General features: G+C 31.7%; 2 protein-coding genes across 2 annotated transcripts; one reads left to right on the plus strand and one right to left on the minus strand.

The window, feature by feature from the left end:
• Positions 1 to 4,563: 4,563 nt before the first annotated feature.
• On the minus strand, positions 4,564 to 5,773 carry LOC102660020 (RING-H2 finger protein ATL52). The gene has a single exon (XM_006578343.4). The coding sequence runs from the start codon at positions 5,519 to 5,521 to the stop codon at positions 4,775 to 4,777; it is 747 nt and encodes a 248-aa protein (XP_006578406.1). The 5' UTR covers positions 5,522 to 5,773; the 3' UTR covers positions 4,564 to 4,774.
• A 4,240-nt stretch (positions 5,774 to 10,013) lies between these two features.
• On the plus strand, positions 10,014 to 15,325 carry LOC100807560 (purple acid phosphatase 3). The gene is made up of 6 exons (XM_006578344.3): positions 10,014 to 10,022; positions 11,796 to 11,906; positions 14,376 to 14,532; positions 14,633 to 14,740; positions 14,823 to 14,950; positions 15,059 to 15,325. Exons 1-6 carry the CDS (start codon positions 10,014 to 10,016, stop codon positions 15,167 to 15,169), a joined length of 624 nt encoding a protein of 207 aa, XP_006578407.3. The 3' UTR covers positions 15,170 to 15,325.
• The last annotated feature ends 1,158 nt before the right edge of the window (positions 15,326 to 16,483 follow it).

Here is a 16,483-nt window from a genome sequence, read left to right on the forward strand (position 1 = left end):
TTAAATTTTAGAGGGGGAGGTGAGCATTTGCTTACTACGCCCCATTGCCACATCATATAGTCACACTTTGTGCATGTCCTTCATGCTTTTCATGCCTCATGACACCTAAGCATACTTAGTGGAGAATTTTGGAATTGATCTTGGATTAGTGGGCTGAACCATAACTAAAATTCACTAATCATAATTAGTGAAATTTTGGCTCCAAAGTTTGGCTCCACAAATTCAATTTCAAATTCAAGTGAAATTTGAATTTCCCTCCAATTTTGTGTGACACTTAGGCTATAAATAGAGGCCATGTGTGTGCATTTTTTAAAAAAACTTTGATCATTTGAATATTAACTTCATATTTCAGAGCTCTTTTAGAGCACAAAATTTCGTGCTCTTCTCTCCCTCTCCCTTCATTCATCTCCTTCTTCCTCCAAGCTCTTATTCATGGCCTCCTATGGTGGTGAGCTTCTTCTAGACTCATCTTCTCCTTGAAGTGGCGTCTCCTCTCTCTCTTCCTTCTCCATTCCACTACCATTCATCTTCCAAGAAGCAAAGGAATCCATTGATGAAGAAGATCCTAGGCCTACAAGCTCCAATGGAGCTTACATCATGTGGTATCGGAGCATCTTCATCTAGGTTATGTTCTTTTGCTTCCTTTATCTTTTTGTTCGGTAAATTCTCTTTAATTCCTTGTTCTTCATCTTATTCTCCTTGAAGTGGCGTCTCCTCTCTCTCTTCCTTTCTTCATTCCGCTACCATTCATCTTCTAAGAAGCAAAGGAATCGATTGATGAAGAAGATCCTAGGCCTACAAGCTCCAATGGAGCTTACATCAAGGGGTCCTGAGAACCACTCTAGGACCATCTTGTATTAATTCTCTAATTTGTAAGTTGATGTTGTATGTAATATTTGTCGATTGTATGATCAATGCTGAAATTAATTGCAATTGTTCTCTAATGGTTATTGTTATGCCTCAAAATGTTATGGATACCATTAATGTGATTGTTGAGATATAAGGTAAATGTCATGTTTAATGCTGAAATTGATTGTATGCATGTTCGATGACTATTATTATGCTTTAACTTTAAGTGAATATATTGTCTGCTAGTGTGATTGCTAAGATATGAATGAACGATGAAATTTTATGATTTCTTATGAATGCCTAAGACAAAGAAAGTGTGAACTCCAAAACTTATATTTGTGGCGTGTGATTTATATTTTTGCAATATATTGATATTTACCTGTATGTGCTTTGATCTGAGTCTAGGGGTGTCTGACCCTCAACAAATTGCTTGTCATAAATTTTGGGATGTTGTAAATATAGTCGTTATGTTATCGAATTTTTGGTAGATTTGAGTGAAAAGTGATTTCTATCTCTTGAGAGGCCTAGAATGGTCCCTTAAGAGTAATACATAGGCTTGAGCTTCATCTCTCTCTCTCTCTCTCTCTATATGTATGAATGTTTGTTTTGTGTGTTGTATGCCGCATGAGGGCCATGCACGCAATGTTGCGGAAAGATGCAAAAAGATTGAAGGAAGAGTAAGAAACTCTTAGTTATATCCAATCTGTGAGATCACGTGTTTTGTTATTAACATTCATCTGTGAGATGGTGTGATTATGGTTAGATTCCATCTACAAGATTTGTGAGGTATATGATTATGGTCCATCTGTGAGATGGTGAGGTATATGATTATATTCCATCTATAAGATGGTGAAGTATATGATTATGTTCCATTTGTGAGATGGTGAGGTTTTATGTTGAGAAATGGATGATTTACACAGTACACTAGGGTATGGTGTGCTGAGAAGTTCGAAGAACCTGGGGGAATTAGCGAGTGATGACTACCCAGCATTTGGTACACTCATTTGGCGTGAGAAACTCACAAGTCTCACTTTGTTACTCCTGACGGGCTCCGAGACTGTACTTTTTGGAGTTGGAAGCTTGGGGTCGATATATATCATACTTGTATATGGTGATCACTCCCAACTGTCATCCATGTGGTTGTGTAAGAACACCAATACCTAGGAGGCTTGGTGACATTGTTGGCCCCTATTATGTGTCGAGTGTGATAGTCAGTTGTGTTTAGTGTGATTATCAATGATGTCAAGTGTAGTATTTGACTATGTCAAGAGTGACAACCAACGGTGTTAAGTACTATAGTCATTTATGTCAAGTGTGATAGTTATGTGCTCTAGGGCATTGAAAGTATTGTTTCCCTAGAAAAATCATATGCCATGGTTATGTAAGTTTTATGCTTTGTGCCTTGTTTGTGGCATTTGAGGAGCAGAGGACTCACCCATATAACCAACAACTTTTAGATATCGACATCAGAGGAGACCATGATGATTTCATGCCTACAAATACAAAGGAGTACAAATAGTTGTTACAGTAGTTAGAATCTTCATCTAACGAAGATGAAGATGATCCTTCTGAGGGTCCGTCTTGGATACTATTGAAAAAATCTTAAATTTATTCAAATTTCCACAATATAGAATTTAATTTAACATCCTATAAAAGAAATATTGAAAACAAAATTAAGTCAATTAATTGAAAAAATGTAAAATTACTTAAACGATTAAAAGTTAGCATAATATTATATTCACGTTGATTTACGTTGAATTTCATCGGATGTCAAGAAATTTTTTTAAACATTTTTTAAACAATGAAAGTTAATAATTATGAATTTAGTTATTTAATTTCAACTATTCTCAATTTAAATTAAACATTTATAACATCTTTTAGAAGTTTATAACAATTTTCTCTTAATTAAAATCACTTAATTTCAAATTACTAATTTACACACAACTATTCTAAGTTTTAAAAAATTATTTAAATAATTTTAAAAGTTTAAAATTTTAAGAAAGCATTTATACTGAATTTTAGATAATCCAAATTATTAATTTGAATATAATTATTTAATCCTAATTATTCTCAATTTCAAGAAAGCATAGCATTTTTAAAAGTAACATTTATCTATACTTCCCTTTTATAAATATATAAATTGTTAAGTATGCCTATTTGTGATTGCATAAAGTGTTATATAAATTGCTTAAGAGTTTCCATAAGAATATAAATTTAAAATTTATTTGTATGCAATTTTTTTTTTTTTCTGAATGAGATAGGCAAAAGCCCAAAAGAACAAACAAACTATACATGAATACTTATAGCCGAAACATAGGCACCACAAAGTTGATATTATCCCTCAATAAATTTAAATTTATACGAATAAATTTTTATGAAAAAAAATCTCACAATTTATTTTAAAAAAATTGTAAGGGCTATTTTTAAATCTAATAACTTTGCCAAGAAAAACTCCAGCCCCAAAACAAAGTTAAAAACTTTGCCAAGAAAAACTCCAGCCCAAAACAAAAAGAAGAAACACTACACTCCAAATTCCACACAAGATCTTCAACAACCGTACCCATATATCCATATCTCGATCAAAATCAAGATATAAAATGTAAACAAATTCCAAATCCAACCATTCGTGACAGTCATCCAGAGAAATACAGAGGAGATGGAAGCTGAACCAAGATTCTAATGCAAGTTCAACCCAAAAAAATAGAAAATTAAGAACCAAAAATTGGACTTCAGAAATTGAACATAGACACAACAATACTCCTTTTTTTTATACAAGCACGATTTAGGTGAGATTATGTAAGTATTGTTGTAGAGGGTACAACAAATCTTTGGTGTCTCAAAATCAAAAACAAAACCGCCAATCTTCCGTAATATGTGTTGACACTTGACATCACCTTCTACAAGGTACAGAGTACATACCAAAAGGATCCTTAACCAAACAGCCACCATACCAACTTTACCAAGCCATGGGCTGTGCATAGGTAAGTCTAGCATGAATTTTAAAATCAATCTTCCTTTTCTTTTTTGAAAACGAGTTTGACTTTTATTAAACCAATTTTGAATCGGTTTTAAAAATCGATTTCTAGAGCACAAAATCAATTTTAATCAAATCCAATTATAAATATAATTATTATTAAACCTTTTTTTTATTACAAAATACAGTTACAGAACAGATTTTAAGGTAGTATGTACAAAACTAGTTATTATTCATAAAGACTAGTTTCAGAGATTTTAAACAAATGAATGCATAAGACTCTACTTAACAAGAAATAAAACAGGAATGAAAGTCTAAGGTGCAACATTTGGACTTTAAAATAAGTAATTTGAGAAATATGAAAAGGAAATGACTAACAATATTTTAACCAGAAAATAAAACCCACCATACGTAAAAAATAAAAATAAAAATAAAAATTATTACTTCTCCGGTACGGAGAACAATCAAGCTTACCTTAAATTATTGTGAGAAAAAAAATTATACACAACATAATATAAATTTAATTATATATATATATATATATATATATAATAAATTTATTAATTTTAATAAAATTATATTAAAAATCATATCAATGTAAACTGTCATTGCATCAACATAAAACTCACAATAATTAACCAATATAGTATATAATACAATGTAAAGACATAAAAAAATCTAATATTTAATAATCCCATTCTCAGAGGAAACAGAGCTCGTCGAGTCCACCGTAAACCAAATTTGCAAGTGTTAAAATTTCTGTAAAATTCACATTAATAATGATCCTGATGTTCAAGAATTTCTATTATGTTACAGATGTTTCAGAGAACAGTTGGAACTTACCATCAATTTGGAAGAACATAATTCATTCCCTTACTATATATGTATATGCCTTGTGAACATGGATCTATGTACCTGTTGAAGCAGATCTGTTCCCAATGTTAGCTTTTCTTATGTGTGATACCCTTCACCGTCACTCAAAGTATGAGCATCAAAGCTAACCACCTTCTCTTGTTCCTCGGAACTCTCAACAACGACAACAACATGGTTACTCCTTTGCTGGTGTTCCAAGGCATTAACAATGACTCTTGGTGGCGGTTCCATGGATGAATTCGGATTCGGACAAGCGGTGACAGAAGCACGACACAAAGGGCAAGTGGCATGAGACTTGAGCCAAGTATCAATGCAAGGGAGATGAAAAGCATGGTTGCATTTGGGCAACAATCTCAAGTCTTCATTCTCTTCAAACTCGCTCAAACAAACCGAACAATCGTGACCTTCCACCAAACCACCACGTTTGTTGTACTTGCAAACCGTGATGGATTTGATGAGAGCCTCATCTAAGCCAGAATTGGCAGAAGAAGAAACTCGAGCCAATTCGCTGTTTCCATCGTCTTCTGTTGAATCATTGGTGTTGTTTCTGCGCCTGCAGAACCTTGAGATAATGGTATAGTAAGTGACCAAGATGAAAGTGCTAGCCAAGATTCCAATCACAGCAACTATGAGAGGAGAGAATTCAAAGCCTGAAGGGTCATCATCGCCATCACCTAGTAGAATTGGAGGGGGAGGAGAGTACACTTTGTAACACCACTGAGGACAATAGATGCTGCAAATTCCTTCAGAACAATCCTTTGGAGTCCATGGATTTGGATTTGGATTTGGATTTAGATTTGGATTTGAGTTACCCATAGACCCCATTATTATTATGTGAGTGAAATTTTACTCTTCTATCTATGAATGATCTCATGTTTTCTGTTCACCCATTTTGGATCTTAGTATAGAAAAGGAGGGAATCAGAATCACGAGATGGGAAATTGAGAATAAAGTAAACAATGGGGCGTACTTGAGAAGCAAAGCAAGAGTAGGTGATGGGAAATTGCTTCGTCACCTTATCCTTCTCCACCTACTTTTTCCTTCTAGTTTCATCTTCTCTTTTAACATGTACATCTTTGTTTTGAACCGATTTTTCATCAATAAATACATATATGTGGACACTGGACAACAAAACTTACCAGCTCATAGATTTTGTTTGTATTTTGTACTGTTCTCTCAAAATGTGGTAATATGCATCATCTTTTAACGTAAATCTTTATTTCGCCAATTACTGATATGAAACTCTAATTCGAATTACTAAACAACACATATACAATTGCACCAAAGTTTTATACTATCCATTAAAGAATAAATAGTCATTTTATTGTCATATTAATCATAAACTGAGAAAATTTAAAATAAAAAAAAAATCCATGAAAGCTTAATATATAAATCATATTAGTATAAAATTTAAAAAAACTTGTGAGTTAACTATATAATAATATAGGTTTATATACTCAAATGATAGTAAGAGGTTAAATTTCAACAACTTGTTTGAAAATTTTAGTTTTGAAGTCTTATGTGATAATAGTTAAACACTTTTAAGGACTAAAATAGTTAGTTATTTATCCTTTATTAATTTTATATTTAAATATATTTTTATTCCTAAAAATATCACCTTTTTATTTTACTTATTAATAAAATTTTATTCACTTTTAATCTCAATATTTTGTAAAAATATATTTTTTAGTCCTTACAAAGGGACTTCTGAGGACTAAAAACAGACTACTTTTGAAACGTTAGCAACTATAAATAACTATGAATATAACTTAAATATATCAAGTAGTTGTAAAATTAATCTAATACTTTTGTCATGTGATAGGTTAATGATTGCTTATAATTAATATATAAATTTTAAATTTTAAGATTTTATAATTTATCACATGACAACGCATCATCGCAACATTTATCAATCGTGCTCTCTTTGTTTTGTCGGTGCGGAAGATTACATTACTCTGTGTATTCCACTCTGTCATATGAATAATAAAAAGATTTAATCCAAAGTTTGTCATAAAATTATTTTTCTTCAAAAAGATACTTAAGGATATTCAATTTTTAAACTATTTTGTATTAAAGTCTTTGTACTAATTAAGTTAATAATGAAGTTTCAATTTTTCCTGACAATTTATTGTGCATAAAATATATCTAATAATATAATAAGAAAAGGTTATAATACGGTTCAAGATGATAATGACAAGTTGGAAGTCTTACCTATGACATTTTACAAACTTCATATATATATATATATATATATATATATATATATATATATATATATATTATCATATTAGTACGAAACAAGATTATCAAACTTGAGAGTTTACGCAGATTCGTGAGAGTTTTATAGACTCAACTCGTAAACTAGTAAGAGTTTACTTTATATAAAAATAATAATAAAATATCTAAAAATAACATACTAATTAAACATTTCAACAATATAATAAAACAAAACAGTAAATCATAAAGTTCAGAATATTTAAATAACCAAGTCTATAATACATCAGTATTAGACAATAACTTGTAGATGTTATAGTAGTGGTAAATCATTCTCATCAAGGATTTGATATTATTAGAGAACAAAAGTTTGATATTATTAAAGGTGAGAATTTTGTATTTGAGAATAAGACGCTAAATAAAGGTATCTAGGTATGTTGAATGCTAAACAAACAAAAAACAATAAAAAATGACTTACATTTTGATCTAATTTTTTAAACTTGCTAACTCGTTGACTCGGTGGTAAACTCGAGAGTCTACCGAGTTTACTTAGAGTTTATAAAGTTTACCCAGAATCTACTAAAAAAGAGTTTACTCAAGAGTCAAATCGCAAAGGACAAGTGAACTCGTAAACTCGTAAGAGTTAACGAGTTAACTCGAGAGTTTGATAATCATGATATGAAATAATTCTTATAAATGATTTATATTTGTCAAAAAATCATCAAACAATTAATGTAAATAGTTTTTCATAACAATTTATTTTATACTTATTATCAAAATTTATGTTGGAACCTTCCATCATATTCTATGATGACATCTAGCATGAAGAAGAAAGTTAAGTGGTTTATCATGGACTATTTTTTTTAGCCTTAGATTAATCTAATCTGCACAATAACAAGATGGATCCTTTGCACCCAATTATTTTGTTTTTTGTTTTTAATTTTTTCTTCCTTCAACCTCAATAACCCCGCAGCGCGTCTGCTCCTCTATGTCTTCATGGGCAAGTAACTCAGTGGTCTCCCTTCCTCGTCATCGTTCAAATGGTTCCACCAGAAAGATCTTCGATCATTGGTATTTGCGGTTCACTAGAAAATGAAGAAACCTTGCTCAAAGTCAGAGAAAGCTTCATCGATCTTCTCTATACCCTCGTCGTTGCCGTTGTCCATTCCTCCTCGTCGTGCTCGCTCTTAGCTATGTGAGATCTTTGTCTCTTCAACCTCGGGGCAGTGACCTCCACCACCATTCGGATGGTGTTCGCCACTATAGACACTATATGGCAAGATCTGTTTGGGGTTTTTGGTGTTTATTTTCATTTGCATTTTTTATAACTATGTTGGTTTCTATTTAATCCTTTATGTAGCTTTCATGTCACTGACTCCTCAATTTGGGGGTGTCCTTGCCGGCATAGAAGTGGTCGCAGAAGATGTTGTGTATATTAGACAACTCGTCACATGTGTTTTGTATTTGGCACATAGGCCAAAACTAAAAAAAAAAATAGTTCAAAAATGAGGACGAAAGAAAAGCGCCTTGAGTATGGGCAAGATATTTTGTTTATATTCTAATGCACAATATTTAATTATTTAACATTAAACTAACATTCAGATTTATATTTTTTTTCAAACTACAGGGTATGTCATGACTCAACTAGAGTTTTTTCTTCGCCTCTACCGGGAGTTACAAGAAGACAACCCGCACGGCACAACATGGCTTGATCAAATACCAAGGGAGCAATGAACCTTCGCATGGGATGACAGGAAATGATGGGGATGCATGACCACTAATTTGGGAGAGTCACTAAACTCGGTGCTAAAAAAATTCAAAATTTTCCAATCACAGTCTTGGTCAGAGCCACATATGAGAATTTAAAAAAATATTTTGTTGACCGTGGGACTCAGACTGATGCAATGATCGCCTCCAGACAAGTTTACACACTTATTGCAGCCAAATTCATCACCGAAGAAGAAACTAAGTCCAACACTCACTTCATTCAATAGTTTGACCACCAAAGATTTCAATTCCAAGTTGAGGAAAGAGTGAATAAGAGAGAGAGGCATCGAATTAATGGGGAAATTCATTGTCAGGCTGGATCAAAGAACATGTGATTGTGAGAAACCTCAAAAGCTACATATGCCATGTTCACATGTCATTGTTGCATGTACGCACATCAATATAGATTACTTGCAATACGTTAGTCTAGTGTACACATTGGATTATGTGTCAAGTGTCTACAAAGTCCCGTTAGCAGACATGCATCATCATGATTGTGTCAATCTAGTCATGAGGAGAAACAAAAAAGGTCGACCAAAATCTACAAGAATACGAACTAATATGGATGTGAGAGAAGGAGATAGACCAAAATAGTGTTCAATCTGCTAGTTGGTCATTCAAAAAATAGGTGTCCACACCGTCCCGAAAGTTTAAGTCAATCAAATTAAATTTTTTTTTACTATCAATGCATTTCTTTTCACATCATTCATAAATTAATAAAACATTCTTCAACTGTACAATTTAATAGTAATGTAAATCTTCAAAACAAATTTACATTATAACATTTTTAACTAATTTTGTTTATATTATAATCTTCTCCAATTTTATTAATTTCCTTTATTTATATATATTTCTAAAAAAAATTAAAAACTAAAATTAAAAAAAAAAGAAAAAGCACGTTGAGAATTCGGATTTTTGAAACTCAATTTTTTTAAAAACTCAATGTAAATTCGGGTCCCCCCAATCCGAATTTACATTGTGAATAGTAAAGTTGTATATTGGTATAAATAATGGGGGAAGTTGTATGTTGTGGTAATTTTTTTTTTTGTATATTTGAGAAAAAATTCTCCATATTCTACTATATATTATATAGTTTTTTGTGTAATGATAATGTAGAAAAATATAACATACATACTAATGGAGTGTTTTATTAATTAGTTTAACTCACTATTTGATTAGCTCATTGACTTGACGAAGTAGGCCATTGTTTGTTGAGCGGCAAATTTTATGGCACTTGATTTGTATATGTACGTAGCTTAGCTTTCAGTAGTACCTAAGACATGGTTGGTATGGCGAAGGTCCACCCCACTGCCACTCATGAGTTTCTTACGCGATAATGGACAAGGTATGTCCAATTTGACTTGCCCACACTTCAATTAATTTCATTAAAATAAAATCATACTATTATTACATAAATTTTCTAAAGACATTCATTTAAATATAAATTAGCCCTTTTATCCTTGAATTGTTACAATTATCTATCTGTATCTATCTTTAAATACAATTTATAACAAAATATAAATATTTTCACAATAATTTGAATATTATTAATGTATTTTATATGAATTTGTCTTTTAATACATTATAAAGATTTCATTTTTTACTGTACTAATGTTCATCTTATAATTTAACTATTAATATAATTTCATGCAAATTTTTCATTGATGTCTTAAATAAATATATATACACTTATAATTTGAGTTGTATTTAATTTATGTACATTTTAGTAAATACTTTTACATAAACAACTAGCAAGAATTTACTTTATTGCTACATATATCGAAGAACAACATGACCTGATTAGAGTAATCAAATATTATTATATATTTGTGTAAATATACACTAATAATAAAATCTTACATACATAGTCAAATCTCATTATGTAAAACCATCGGTTAATTTGTGTATTCTATGTCGGTTATCAACTGTTATCATAACTAATGTCATAGAAAGTCTGCACTTTCTACGACGATTCCATAGAAAACCGTCTTAAAAAAATATCATTCTAACATGATTCTTAGTTAAAAATCATATTAAAATAGTACATTTTTAAGACGGTTATTAGTTAAAAACTAACTTAGAAGGATACACTTTTTAAGATGATTTTTCAGAGAATCTTCTTAGAATATGTTTTTTAAAAAATAAAATAAAATATATTGAGGATTCTAAGATGATTTTTTGATAAAACCGTCTTATAATAAGATGATTTTTCAGATAACCATCTTAGCATGATTTTTTTAAAAAAATAAAAATATTTTGACAATTCTAAGACTATTTTCTCAAAAAACTGTCTTAGAATGTAGACATTTTAAGACGATTTTTTAGATAACCATCTTAGAATGTGCTTTTAAAAAAAATTCATATACATTAACTCAGCCATATGACTGCCAACAACAAAAAAGAAACTAATATTTACAGGTCAACTAAGACAAAGATTTCTATCTTTTTCACTAGTTTTAAGCCAAATCCCCTCTTAGTGCTGAAACAGCTCTTTGAATGGCCCTGGTAGCCCTCCAGACACTACTAAAAAAAGTACTTTTTACGACTGCTGATCTACATCGGTTATTGTAGACCTGATGTAAAAGCTGGGGCGGTGGTATTTTTGTAATTATTGGTAAAAAATTTGCATTTTATGCCTTAGAATGTTATATGCAAAAATATTTACCACGGGTTTAAGTTGAAGCCCGTCGTAATTGGGGGAAAAAATTAGGCTTGCACGTGTTCGAAGTACTCATAAGCGCCCATGGGTTTAAGTTCGAAGCACTCAGCTCCTAGCCCCTCTTTCCCTGTGCTTGCTTCTCTTTCATTGCAAATCGAACCCTAGCCCCTCTTTCGTTGCAAATCGAACCCTGTGCTTGCTTCTCTTTTATTCTTCTTTCGTTTCGTTTTATCTGTCGTTTCCGTAGCTCGACTTCAGCAGCACCAGAACCCTAGCCCCTCTTTCGTTGCAAATCGAACCCTAACCCCTCTTTCATTTGAGAATTTCTTTTAGTTAAGTGTGTTAATTATGATTAATTTTATACAGGAACACAATTTAAACGACTTCAGTAGTGCTTTACTTAAGTATACATATGTAATTTCTTTGCTTTACTTAATCATGCATTCTTTGGTCTTGTAGAGATATGCAGCAAATTTGTTGGAAGGATTTTCTCAGACCCAGATTAGCACATTAGCCGTCAAGGATAATCTTCTTGTTGCTGGTGGCTTCCAAGGAGAGCTTACTTGTAAGGTGAGTCATTTCTGGCAATTATGTTATAGCATCAGCTCAGCGGTTTTGATTATTCGGCCTTATCGTTTTCTGATATATTTTATTTTTGGTCATGTCATGGTCATCAAGCTTCGTGGTTAGCAACGGGTACACGAAAAGAGAAAGAGAGGAACAAGGCCAAGTTTGGATGAGAACCTGGTTTTTACTGGTAAAGGATGATCCTGGTTTTTACTGCATTTTTTATGTTCTGATGTATTTGCTTCTAAACTTTGTATGTTGTCTTATGACTTGGCCTAGGTAAATCTTGTACAGTCTTCTAGCTTTTTTATTAATGATATCTCTTTGCTTAATTGCTTAGAAAAAAAAACCCGAGTAATAATTGCTTTTCAAGGAAATTAAACAATGGATTTTCTCATCTAGTAAATCCCATATATGATTTTGTTCATGATTTGCAGTTTAACATTTAATTTTTTTTATTGCGTAATGCTTTTCAAAATTTAAAACCCACTTGCTTATAATAGTGTTAGTGAGTTGACTAAATTGTCCACATTATTTTTTTCAAATTTTAAGGGTCTGTTAGTGGAAAGAAATGAAAAAAAATTAAAGTGAGATAAAAATTTAAAACTAAAGTGTAGAAATGTGAATCTCACTTTGTTGATTTCTACTTTCTTTTATCCTCTTTTTCTCCAAACAACACACCCTAATTGACTAAAGTTGGTTGTGTTGGCAGAGAAGCCGTTCTTCACAATTTTTATTTTTTTTAAGAAAGTCACAACAAATGAATTAGTTGGTTAACTTCTCACAAAGTACACATGCATGTCTTACCTTCTAATTGCCTCTATTACCATTGAACAAGCTTATAGAGCTTCATATAATTGATAGAGACAAAAAAAAATTATATAATTCTATGAAATATATAAATTTACGTGATGTTATGTAAGTTTTTTTTAATAATGGATTGTTTTTTTTAAGGTGACCACATTAACAGAGCTTATCTGGTTTTTGAAAATTTCTTTTGAAATTTATCTGTGGTCCTGTATATATATTTTGTTTGCAGTAAGAATTTATCTAAATTATCCATTCAGAGTTGTGTGTGTAGCAAAAATAGGACTTCTGATAAAAATGTGTTTTCTTCAGGTCATTCTTTTTTATAATCTTAAAAAATTAGTACATGTATCTTAAGAGGTTATCTCCTATGATCTATCACTTCTCATTCAAATTTGAAAACTTTGTTTTGCATATTTATGCTGTTGTTTGATGGGTAGGACCCATTGAAGGAGATTATTTTTGGACATGATTGTGATGATTTCTAGTCTGAGTTACATATGTTTGGTTGTAGGGAAAAAGGTGAGCAAAGCTCCTAAGATACAACGGCTGGTCACTCCCCTGACCCTCCAAAGAAATAGGGCAAGGATTGCAGGTAAGAAGAAGAGAATTGCCAAAGCAAAATCAGAGGCAGCAGAGTACCAGAAACTTCTTGCCTCCAAAAAAATAAGCCTAGGTATATGGAATATACTGATATACTCTGAAGGTGTTTATAACAGTTAACTGATTTTTATTACTTAATAGTTCAGGTTTCTGTTTTGACTTCTGAGTGTCTAGTTAAGCATTGCTGCTATAGTAGTGCTATGGAACTGAGGAAGCTTCAACTTGCACAAAATAATACTTAAAAATTAAATAGTAACAAATTTATTAAATAAAATTTGGAGCGTGTTACACGTTCGCTGGACTTGGCTCGATGCATAAAGCCCACTAAGCCCAGGAGTGTAATACTATTTTTTAAATCAAACTGACATTTATTACTAATTTGCTCTTAAACTATTTATTGTGGCAATCATAGTGTCAGACAGTACTTATTGTGCAACCAAAAAAAGTCAGTCCTTGTTGTCTTGGTTATTGCACTGCAGCGCTCTGTTCTGAACTGCTCAAGCACTGACCCTAATTATACTGCCAGATCAAAATACTTCATACAGTATAATAATATATTTTGCACGTGTTAGATGAACAATATCGAGGGTCTTGCCTGTTATTTATTTCTTGTGATTGATGCATGCAGTACTATTTTCATTTTAATTTTCTGCATCTATCTTTCATAATAGATGGTTTTTATTTCCTGTGACACGCTAGAAGTCATCTCTACTTGAAATACCATAAGACAGTAGCATTTTTTCTTGACAGAGATTCAAATTGTCCAGTGCTTGATTGGTATTGCTTCCACTTGGAATACTACTTACAATATTTTTTCTTGAAATTTAGAAGAAAACAAAATGATTACATGATTAAGTTATCATTTTCTTTATATTATATGTTTATAACATTTTATTTTTTCATTTTGTACCCAATGTATGATATTATAAGTTATCAAATTAGTAATTGCTATTGCCAGGTCATTTTTTGCTTAGGATGCTTGTGTCTAATTAGTTAAACAAATGTTCATTGCTAATGCAAAAGCTGGAGCTCTTTAGACACTCATCTCTTTGTGTATGTCAGATGGGAAGGGTTGCTACAAAGTTAAATATCGACTTTGTGATATCCACTAGAGACAATTTCTACGATGATGGATTGACTGGTATAGATGACCCTGCATTTGAAATTTCGTTCTCAAAAATCTACACTGCCAAGAGCCTCCAAAAGCAATGGTATAGTGGTGAGTCCAGACACACCAACCATGGATGTAACAAGCTTACATGTGAGAAAAAGTATTCCTCTAATCTTTCATTCTTCTCTCCATTAAATGTTGGTTGCAGTGTTGGGCAACCATGACTACAGGGGTGATGTTGAAGCTCAATTGAATCCAATCCTTCAGAAAATTGATCCTAGATGGATCTGCCAAAGATCATTTATTGTTGATACTGGTAAGGTGACTTCTTGGAATCTCAATAGAGGTTTTATCTTGAATAGTAAGTTAAGTAGCCTTCTAATCTTAAAACTCCCCAGAAATTGCTGAGTTCTTCTTCATTGATTCAACACCTTTTGTGGACAAGTATTTTCTTAAGCCAAAGGACCACAAGTATGACTCGAGAGGAGTGCTTCCAAGGGAAAAATATTTATCAAAGCTCTTGAAGGTAAATCACTCGATCATTATTATACCATCACAACAAATTAACATAAAAAAAAAAGCAATTTAATACGATTTGACAACCTTGTCTTCTTTTTTTCGGTTTGGAACATAGGATCTGGAAATAGCATTGAAGGATTCTACTGCCAAGTGGAAGATTGTTGTGGGGCATCATCCTGTAAGAAGCATAGGACATCACGGTGACACCAAAGAGCTCATAAGATAGCTCCTGCCAATTCTTGAGGTCATTCATTTAGGCCAATATATATTTTATTGTATACTATATAAGAAAATCCTAGTGATAAAATTAAACTTGCAGGAAAATAATGTGGATATGTACATTAATGGGCATGACCATTGCTTGGAACACATAAGTAGCAGAAGCAGGGCGTGTGGACAATGACCCTTTGTCTTAAGAGGTAACACTTCTCTACACATATATTAACTATATTTTTTTTTTTACCAAAAAAATGGTTGACATCTATGGGATGTGAACGTCTGTAGGAAAGATAACAAGGAATCATTATACTAGTATTATTTTTTTGTTAGGTATTCTCCTTCCAAAGTAGTTATGTCCTATTAAATGTAAATACATTTCTCAACAAAAAGATTTAAATTTTAATTTGTGAGAGACTACTCTCTTTCCCTGAACTCAATCTGATTGGCACTCTATTTTTTTATTTCACGCTTATCACACGAATTTCAAGTTATTACATTCTTTGTAGAGTTACAAAAATAAAATTCCATAAAGATTGATTTTAACTTGTTCTATGCGAGTTTAATTGACAAAGGAAGCACAAGTTGAAAGACGGAGTAAGAAAAAAGACAGGTTGTCATTTTTGAAACTTATGCATATCGTGTTAATTCACAAGAGAATTGGTCAGACTTTAGAGGTTCTCAAACAAAAATTCCATAAGCAGGGCTAAGCAAGAAGTTCTGTAAATTTTTGCATCACTAAAGTATTTAAAAAAATAAAAGGATTTTGTTAACTGCTAAAGATTCAAAGATAAAAAGGTTTCATTAAAAAATACTACTATAGTATTTCATGTTATCAATATATTTTCATAATAATGTTTAATAAAATATATATTAGTTTTTAATCATTAATTGGAAAAAATTCCAATACGTCATAAACAACCACACGCGGTGAGATCAGATTTTGCACTAGTAGTATTTAAGAAAGATAGACTTGTGATTCTGAACTTCAACTCTATGATGTTCGCTGCTGGGCAATGCAATATGAATTGCAGTAGGTTGTCATTAAGGTCATCATAGTATTTTTCAAATTGCTAAGAAACTTTGACTAAATAGTTATAAACTTATAATAATCGGCTGGCGTAATCAGCCTAGAGACTTATTTGTGCTAGTTTTTTTAGGGATAAACTTAAGGCTCAACCAAATCTATAGGCCTTTTCAATTGATCATTTTATTTCAGTCAATACTCCATCTTTCCTTTTATTCGTCACTAAATATTATGACATTTTTTTTTTGCTGAATCCTAAATATTACGACATAAAGACTAAGAAATAGAAATAGTATT

This window comes from Glycine max, chromosome 4, assembly GCF_000004515.6.
Source record: "Glycine max cultivar Williams 82 chromosome 4, Glycine_max_v4.0, whole genome shotgun sequence".
Classification (NCBI taxonomy): Eukaryota; Viridiplantae; Streptophyta; class Magnoliopsida; order Fabales; family Fabaceae; genus Glycine; species Glycine max.